The sequence below is a fragment of the Microtus oregoni genome, unplaced genomic scaffold (genome assembly GCF_018167655.1).
Source record: "Microtus oregoni isolate MIOR12 unplaced genomic scaffold, Mior012 000071F_ref0000514, whole genome shotgun sequence".
Classification (NCBI taxonomy): domain Eukaryota; kingdom Metazoa; phylum Chordata; class Mammalia; order Rodentia; family Cricetidae; genus Microtus; species Microtus oregoni.
Window position 1 is genome coordinate 1,267,258 of NW_024543978.1, and position 9,070 is coordinate 1,276,327.

The following is a 9,070-nucleotide window of genomic DNA, read 5'->3' on the forward strand; positions in this document are numbered from 1 at the left end:
TAGCAAGTGCTCTTAACTGCTGGGCTAACTCTCCAGCCCCTTCCTTCATCTTTCAGACATCTAAGTCACCTATGGGGTTTGCCAAAGCTGCAGGATCCCAGCCTACCTGTCCTTTTCTGGGAATCTGAATTTCCTGAGTAACACTGCCCTGGGTTTACAGGACATGGCAGAAGCTCCAGCTGCAGGCAGGGATCACGTGACAGAAATGAACAAGAACAGAGCAGACAAGGGAGGGAGGGAGAGAGGGAGAAAGAGGGAGAGAGATGGGGGGGGGGGGGGGAGAAATGGCCCCAACAGAAGCTGTGGCTTTCACCTGCCAAGTGAGGTAACAGGAGATTCTCCTTCCAGTATCAGGCACCCCACTGCCTTCTCAGCCCTACAGCGGGAGTTTGTGAATGAACACAAACTGAGGAAGCCTTGACAAGGGGAGAGAGCAACTCAGGCAGCAGAAGCCCCACCCACATGGTCTGAGACTAGGATCTCATGGCTCCTGTAAAGGACCTCCTACCTGACCCAGGTTCCTGGGGCACCACAGTCTAGGTCTTCCTGCCCCCTCAGCTTCCAGCATGTGGCACAGCTGGCCTTTGGGTTGTGTCTGGGGAGCATTTTTGGCACTTGAAGCAGGGTTTGTCTTCAGCACCCTCACACCCCAGACCGCCCAGCGCTTGCCTTGGAGCTGTGCAGAGCTGAAGCTTTATCTACCTGTTTTGGCACACTATTGTCCTGAAAGTCAAGTGAGTCGAAACGGCCAGCCACTCCTAGAGCCTCTCCTCACTTTCAAGTGTTGATATTCCCCATCTGACCTGAGTCTCAGCCATTTAGTCAAAGATGCTTGGTCACTCCAAGAGGGACCCCAGCTGGAGTAACGAGATGCCTTCTCTCCATCTCAGAACATCTATTTCCATTTCATGATGGAAACCTCACCAATGAGCCAAACCACAGCTGAGGGTCCGGTGGCCCACAGCCTGGAGCTAACCTTGGGAGGGCACTGTCCACAGCATCATACAGTGACCTTGTCAAGAAATGATACCTGACTCCTGTGTTCAACTCAGGGAGAACTGTGATCCTCTCCCCAAGAACACCCAGGACTGGACTTGGTTGCCAACTCATTTGCACCGAGACGTGTGTGGCCCTCTCCTCAAGGTTCACAAAACTTCTTACATGACAGATAGGCACCGGGGAGCGAGAAGGGGGGAAAGCCCCAGTAGAGAGAAGCTGCAGTGGAATGCCGGTCTGATAGGCCACATCCAGCCCCTGAAGATCAGCGGAGATGGGCATGACACCCAGCATGGTCCCCAGCCCACCCAAGAGAGCGATGCACCAGGTGACAAGCCGCAGGTAAAGTGCTGCTGATCAAACCCTGTATTCAGGAAGGCTGTATGCAATTTTAGGACAGGTCTGTTTACAGCGCCTGTGCCCAGAAAGAGCTGTGTAGCATGTGTGTGGTACTGGCCAGGCTGCTCTCAACTTGGGGAAGAGGGCAGTCTAAAGGAAAAACTCACAGAACCCACAGGCAACCAAAAAACAAAGTCTAAAGAGTTTATTCAGAAAAGGCCTCACTTGGCACCAGATTAAGAAAAGAGGCCCCTCCCCCGAGACCCTTAGGATCTGTTCACAAACACGGGGCTCAGAGGGCAGTGGGGGAGGACACAGTGAGGTAAGGAGGGTTCTGAAGGCCATGGCCTTCCCTGAGGGCAGGGCCTCAGTCCCCCTGGTGGTTGCTTCAGTGGCCACCAGGGAGAGGCCAGCACTGTGGGGCACCAAGAAGAGCCAACAACAGGGCTCTGGGACTCAAGACAACCCCTGCAGCGGGTGGAGTAGGACTGAGATGCACCTCTAAGGCTTTGGGGGTTCAGCAGAGGTCCCCATCCCTGCCAACTTCTCTGACTCACCCACTGAGACTTCTGTGGTGTCAGGGTGTTCCACCAAGTTCCCAAAGGTACCTTGCTCTACTCCCACCTGGCTTTCTGGGTCCTCTGTCCCCACCTGGCTTTCTGGGTCCTCTGTCCCCACCTGGCTTTCTGGGTCCTCTGCCCCCACCTGGCTTTCTGGGTCCTCTGCCCCCACCTGGCTTTCTGGGTCCTCTGCCCCCACCTGGCTTTCTGGGTCCTCTGCCCCCACCTGGCTTTCTGGGTCCTCTGTCCCCACCTGGCTTTCTGGGTCCTCTGACCCCACCTGGCTTTCTGGGTCCTCTGGCCCATTCTCATCTTTTTGGGCCTCAGGACACTCTGAAGGTGTAGGAGGCAGGGCAGGGCATAACGTATCAGTGCTATGGTTACTGGCTACTCCATCACCCTCAGTCCCTTCCTCCACCTTCCTACGTTTTCTTACCTCATCAGTCACCTCGGCCCCATGGGTAACAGGACAGGGTTGTTCAGCCTCCCTAGGTTCCTGGCTGCTAGGGCTCAGGGCACACCCCTCCAGGTTGTGGACAATTTTCTCTACCTGAGGATCTGCCTCCCATGGGATCTGCTCCTGCCTGTTTCCCTCCTCCACCTTCCTACGTTTTCTTACCTCATCAGTCACCTCGGCCCCGTGGGTAACAGGACAGGGTTGTTCAGCCTCCCTAGGTTCCTGGCTGCTAGGGCTCAGGGCACACCCCTCAAGGTTGTGGACAATTTTCTCTACTTGAGGATCTGCCTCCCATGGGATCTGCTCCTGCCTGTTTCCCTCCAACTTTCTCTTCTTGCTCTCTTTGGGGCTCAGTGACTCAGCCTCACCCCTCTGGTCCCCATCCAAGGTTTCCACATCATCTTGGGACTTTGTGCTCAGCAGCCAGGGATCCTCAGTTGTTCCCCTGTCCCCACCCAGGTTCTTTCCAGATCCATAGGTCCGACCCCGTGTGCCAGCCTCTTGGAAGGGGTTTCTGGAGCCCTCATCCTTATCTGCCTGCCCTAGTGCCGAGAGTGGCCGGGGCCTGAATCTCCGCAGCTTGTCATGGGGCCCCCAGACAAACTGGCAGCGTGGCTTGAAGTGCTTCCAAGCAAAGTGCACCAGCTCGCGGCGCTGGTGCGGGCAGCGCACAGCAAACAAGAAGTAGTCCAGGGCACTCTGGCGCACACTGGGTAATTTGTTCTCCACTAGTGTCTCCTCCAGGAAGAAGCGGACCAGCGGTGCCTGGTAGCACTCTAGGCCCAGCTCACCCAGTGACTTGAGAATGCGCGTAATACGCAGGTTGTTGTGGCTGTGTCTGTCAAAGTGGGTGACAAAAGGTTTTAGGTTTTGTTTTGGAGACAGGGTTTCTCTGTATTTTTGGAGCCTATCCTGGAACTAGCTCTTGTAGACCAGGCTGGCCTTGAACTCACAGAGATTCGCCTGCCTCTGCCTCCTGAGTGTTGGGATTAAAGGAGGTTGGATGGAACTGGCCCTGAAGATACAGATCTGGTCAAGGCATCCCCAGTTGGCTTCATCTCAAATTTCAGCGTCTTCTCAGGCCCCCACCTGGGAAAATGGCCTGTGTACCCTGGACCTGTGGACAGGATCTGCACGTCCTGTCTGGGAAATACAGCTGAAAGCTAGAAGGGGCTGATGGCAGACCAGACTGACTGAGATGTCTGCATGGATGGAGGGGATGAAAACTCCCAAGCCAAGGGACTGGTTCCTTATAATCCCACAACCCCCGCCACATGGTGGACCTGTACACTGTGGCTGTATTAAGCTTCTCTGCTGGAAGCCCAGTCCCAGATACTAAAGGGGAGCAGCAGGGATGGGAGGATGCCAGCAGGGCCCTGCGCTCACCTGTTCAGGTTGCGAAAGCGTGACTCAAAGTTCTGTGCACGGCAGACTGCACCAGTGTCCCGGTCCTTAAGTTGGATCCCATAAAAGCCTAGCATGAGCTCATAGGCCTGGACAAGACGCTCTTTGACCTCCATGGAACTTTTGAATGCCTAGAAAACAACCCCCTGGGGGCTCAGGTGACCCTCACTGGTCACTAGGCCACGGGCCCCTCCAAGGAGGAGGTGACATTAGGCACCTCCAGGAAAGTTGTCACCCGGCACAAGGCATTCCTTGCTGTCCCTGTCCAGGGCCTCCCGCCCTTCTTTCTACTACTCAGCCTCTAAGGGATGCCCCCTTTCTATGATGTCTCCAACAGGCGGCATCATTCCTATCAGGCAGACTTCTATATGCCACAGGGGCACCTTTGTCGGTGACCTCTCTGCAGGCGGGGGTAGCTCTACTAACGCTCCAGCTGGGCCCATGAAGGGAACTTACGTCAATCTCCTTGAGTGTGAGGGGCTTGGCGTGCCAGTTTACTCCCGGTTCCCTCAGAGGAAACAGCCTGTGAAGACAGTGAGGATACAGGTACTTTAGTATCAGGCAGCAACTCCTTGTCCTGAATTCAGTGCTTCCCTCTCATCCCTGGGGGGCGTTGGCTGGCGTCTGTCTTATCCAAGGAACTGGGTAAGGATGGCAGTCAGCCGAGAGCAGTTAAAGTGGCCGCTTGGAGCCTCAGCCTTTGTGCTCATGGGCTGTGTAGTGTAAAGTCAAAATGGGCAAGACCAGTGTGTCTGTCACCTCTGGGGAGCAGCGTTTTCTTTCCTATGCCTTCCTATTTTGGTCTTTCTCGTCCTCAGTCCTGTAGTTACTGCCACAGTGTATGCCATACCAAGAGGGCACTGGGAGCAGTCATGGGAGCGATCCTCAGGCAAGGGGTGTGTACTTGCCAGGAAATGGCTGCTGTGTGGCACCTCACTTGAGCCCTGCTGAAACCAAGGCAGGTCGCTCCAGCTGCCCACAGACCTGCACACAACGCCCCCACAGAGCCCAACAACAGAGACACTGACTAGGATCCCTGTCACATACATACAGGCTCACGGAAGGAAGGAGTGCTTCAGACACACCTAAGCCTAGACACCACACGACAGCTCCTACCCAGGAGACCAGGCCCCCCTCTCCCTAGGTTCCACTCACCACTGGATATAGGAGTGATTCTCTTCAAGGAGCTCATAGTTGTCTTTCCAGTTCTGAAGAATTTCCTCAATGAAAGAACCTGGAAGTCCCATGGGGAAAAGTCAGCTACAGAGGCCTCTGTGACACAGCTCAGGGGACAGAGTTATGTCAAAAATCACTGCCTACCCTCAATAGCTTTAGGGTTCACAGAACTCAGCGGAGCTACCCATAGCTCATCAAATACAAAATGTGCTAGTTTTGGGTAACTCGGCCTACTTCTGTATGTGAGGGGTGCACTACTTCCTCTCTGGGGTGGGCATGTATGTGTGTGTGTATATGTATTCGTATATATGTGCACATATATAGGTGTGCATGTATATATGTGTGTATGTAGGCATGCATGTATGTATGTGTGTGTATATATATTTACTATCAGCTAGGAAGAAATCCCCATAGAAACCGGGCCTGGAACATGGTCTAGGGAAGGTGTCTTTGAAGGCCAGACAGCAAACACCTCAGCTATGTAGCTGCATGGCCTTTTCCATGCCACAGCAGAAGAGTAACCGTGTAAATGGATGGGTGTGAGCAGGCACCACAAAACTTTACTTATACCGTTTAGTTTCAAATAACACTTATGTTACAAAACAGATATGGCACCTCAGGTCTATAATTTCAGCACTTGGGAGGCTGAGGTGGGAAAATCTTGAGTTTGAGACCAGCCTAGGATACACAGAAAGACCATTTTAAAACCCCGAAAGCTTACTCTCTGGCCCCTCAACCTAAGCTCCAATCCCCCTGGCAGCTTCAAGGGGACACTGCAGAGACATTGAAAGTCAAAATTGGCTGGGCAGTGGTGGCGATGGCCTTTAGTCCCAACACTCAGGAGGCAGAGGCAGGCGGATTTCTGTGAGTTCGAGGCCAGTCTGGTCTACAAGAGCTAGTTCCAGGGCAGGCTCCCAAGCTACAGAGAAACCCTGTTTTGAAAATTAAAAAAAAAAAACCCAAAATTGGACTGAGGACACAGATAGCCTAACAGAATGGACAACTGGCCAAGGGCAGAAGGGCTGGAGCTGAGTGAGGAGGTACCATTTGGCTGGAAGCAGATCTCATTCTTGTAGAAACTCAGGTTGGACATGTCGCCATTACAGTCTTGATCTGCCAAATCCTAAAGAGCCAGAGAAAGGATGGGTGAGGATCATGAGAAACAGGCTGTCTCTGAGAGCCCCCAACTCATGCAGACCCCAAAGGGTAGCAAGGGTAGGTTTAGAGGACAGCACTACCTTCAGCCCCCTACTCCCCTTCTGTACCTCAAAAATACCACAGGGGTTGCCAGTACTCATGGGTTCAGAGGAGAGACTGAGGTGATCCCCTGTACCAGCCAGGGAGCCCGTGTGAGCACTGAGTCACATGTTCTGTCAGAACACGGTCCCTCATTTTAAAGCTACTCTCTGAGGCTCAGGTAAGACAACATGCTCTATTACCCATGACTAGGGGAAGGGCACGGATCTGCACTGACAATGAAGAACACACCCCAGAACCCAAAGCTGGAGTTTCAGCAGGCCAGGGGTTGCTCTACTTGAGTAGGGGACATGTATACTTACTGGATAGTGGCGTCGGTACCTTTGCATGTCCAGCACAGCTCGCCAGTTTCGGTACCTTGTCATCTTGGGCTGGAGAGAGAATAAAAGGAATAAGTGACCTGGAAAGTGTCCAGGATGAAGGCAGCAGGGCTTGGGGCAACCACCATTGAGCTCTGAGGAATGGGTATTTCTGTTTTTTTCTTCTGGTCTCCACCCACCCATGTCAGGAGTTCTGAGAAGGCCGATCCAGACACTAGAGAAACACACCATGTCAACACAGAGGAACTGGAGTAGCCTCAACTACAGCTCCTGCCTCTCTCAGGACCCCCTTTTCTCCTTAGGGTGCTCTGGCCCAGGCTAGCCTGCATACTTCCAAGGTGTGCATGGCTGGTGCTTTTCTGTCCCCAGGCCCCAGCTGCATGTCCTCTCTGGTCTGCTGGCCAACCTTGTTTGGGTCTAAGTCCTATGTGTGTCCCCCTTCCCTGAGTACTATAGTATTTCCCCCCACATTATGCTATGAATGGTCACTGGGCTGAATCCCCAAGGGCAGCTACTTTGCCAGCCACAGTCTCAAGAGAAAACCCAGATGACTCTGGATGGGTCTGATGGATGGGGATGAATGAGGCCCTTCCCTGCACACCCATGCTCCTCCCTAGCTTAATGTGATGGAAGACACTATGCCTCCAAGCTAGGGCTGGCTGTTTTGTTTTGTTTGGTTTTTGGAGACAGGGTTTCTCTGTGTAACAGTCCTAGCTGTCCAGGAACTACCTCTTGTAGACCAGGCTGGCCTTGAACTCACAGAGATCCACCTGCCTCTGCCTCCCAATTGCTGCTGGGATTAAAGGCTTGTGCCACCACCGCCTGGTGGGCCTGGCTTTTAGTGACTACCCCTTCAGATATGATCCAAGAGCTCTCAAGGGGAAACAATTCCTATCAGGGCCTTTGGACTTTATCCAGCCTCAGCTTCGTTCCATTGTAGTCAGGCAGAGGCCTGCGCTGGCCTGACTGGAAGGCCAGCCTGAGAGCCTGCCTCTCCAGATTCTGGGCCACCTTCCCAAAATAGCAGACACCCAGAGATTGTAGCAGCGGAGAGAATGGTCATAGTCCTTACTCTCATTTTCTAGGCTTACCACCAAACCTGAAACCACAGTTATTTATAACCAGGACAGCGCATCTTACAGAATGACACTGCGGCTTATTTGCTGGTTGCTACAAAAGTATACCCGGAGACAAGCTCTCGATGGCAACAAAAGTTACCAGAGCTACAGGCAGACAAGACAGCCCCCTGCCCCAGGTCTCCTAGGCCGGGGTCGCTTCCGAGCCCGTGGAGTCCGTCTGCAGTCGGGGGCCAAACGTGGGGCGGAGGAAGGACAACCAGAGGAAAGGCCACCCACGCAGGACGGGGACCTGGGGCGCTCTCTGACGTCACCCACGCACGACCCCCCCATCAGTCGCTGCCCTGACGTCACCGGCGCTCGGTCCGACACGGCCTGGGCCCGGCGCCCCCTCGGCACAGCGGCCAGGGCCAGGCGCTGCCGGCCTGGTGCCTCCCTGTCGCCCTCCTGCACCTGGAACACGCCTGGCCGTGTCTCCTCCGCGTTGTCGTCCTCGTCGCCCGTGTCCGCATCGCCCGTATCATCCGCCTGGCCGTCCTCGCCATCCTCCTCGCTCTCGTCCTCCCAGGTGGAATCGCAGTTCAGGTCGTCCATGCTCGAGAGGCAGGACCCGCTTTCCGCGGAAAGGAAAGTGAAAGAGGAGGAAGCGCGGAGGCGGGGCGGCGCCAGGTCCCGCCCACCGCTCAGTTTACGCCGTTACGCGAGGTACCCAACCTCCCTGGGAGCTGGGCGCGAAGAGGAGGCGATCCCGGCGAAGGGCAACCCCTGGAGGCTGTGCACCGGGGATCCCTGCCCCCCACCGTCTCCCGGAGGATAAAGGGAGGCTTCTCCCCAGCCCTGCGGGAAGTGCCTCTCCGCCTGCTGTGAGGGCTGCTGGGTGCTGGTCTCTAATCTTGGTTGAGCTGTCTAACTGCGGTATCCTCTGTCTGGATTCTGTGTCCATAACAGCTCATTCAGTACGTATTTGTGTGTAGCTGTTTGGATGCACATAGACACCAAACATCGGTGTTGAGAAGAGCTTCTCAGTAGCGTTGTCCACCCTATTGTTTTGAGACAGGGGCCCTTTCACTTGGAGCTCACAGATTCTGTGAGGCTTGCTTGCTATCCAGCAAATTCCAGGGATCCTACTGTCTCTGCCTCCCCAGTACTGGAATTACAGGTATACGCCACCAACTCCAGCTTCTAGGTTGTGCTCAAACGCAGGTAATCTTATGCTTGTAAGGCAGGCATTTAAAAACAATAACAACAAAACCATTTGAGCCAAGTCCGTACACCCCTCTGCTTTCTGAAAGAACAATAATGAACGCCTGAAGCTATGGGAGTTCTGGAAACCCGCTAATGTTCACTGCAAATTTCCTGGGATCATGTGGATAGGTAGCCCTTGGATGTTAGTTGGAATTCCACTGCCAATTGTGGCCAAGAGTCTGACCTCATTAAGTGACATACTGTTTGAGACGAGATAGGGAAAGTTAAGGGGACATTAAT

At 54.1% G+C, this 9,070-nt stretch overlaps 1 protein-coding gene across 1 annotated transcript; it reads right to left on the reverse strand.

The window, feature by feature from the left end:
* Positions 1-1,531: 1,531 nt before the first annotated feature.
* On the reverse strand, positions 1,532-8,232 carry Ogfr (opioid growth factor receptor). The gene is made up of 7 exons (XM_041641926.1): positions 8,039-8,232; positions 6,492-6,560; positions 5,977-6,055; positions 4,912-4,990; positions 4,213-4,279; positions 3,739-3,887; positions 1,532-3,190 (listed from the first exon to the last, which is right to left on the reverse strand). Exons 1-7 carry the CDS (start codon positions 8,177-8,179, stop codon positions 1,837-1,839), a joined length of 1,938 nt encoding a protein of 645 aa, XP_041497860.1. The 5' UTR covers positions 8,180-8,232; the 3' UTR covers positions 1,532-1,836.
* Positions 8,233-9,070: the final 838 nt, after the last annotated feature.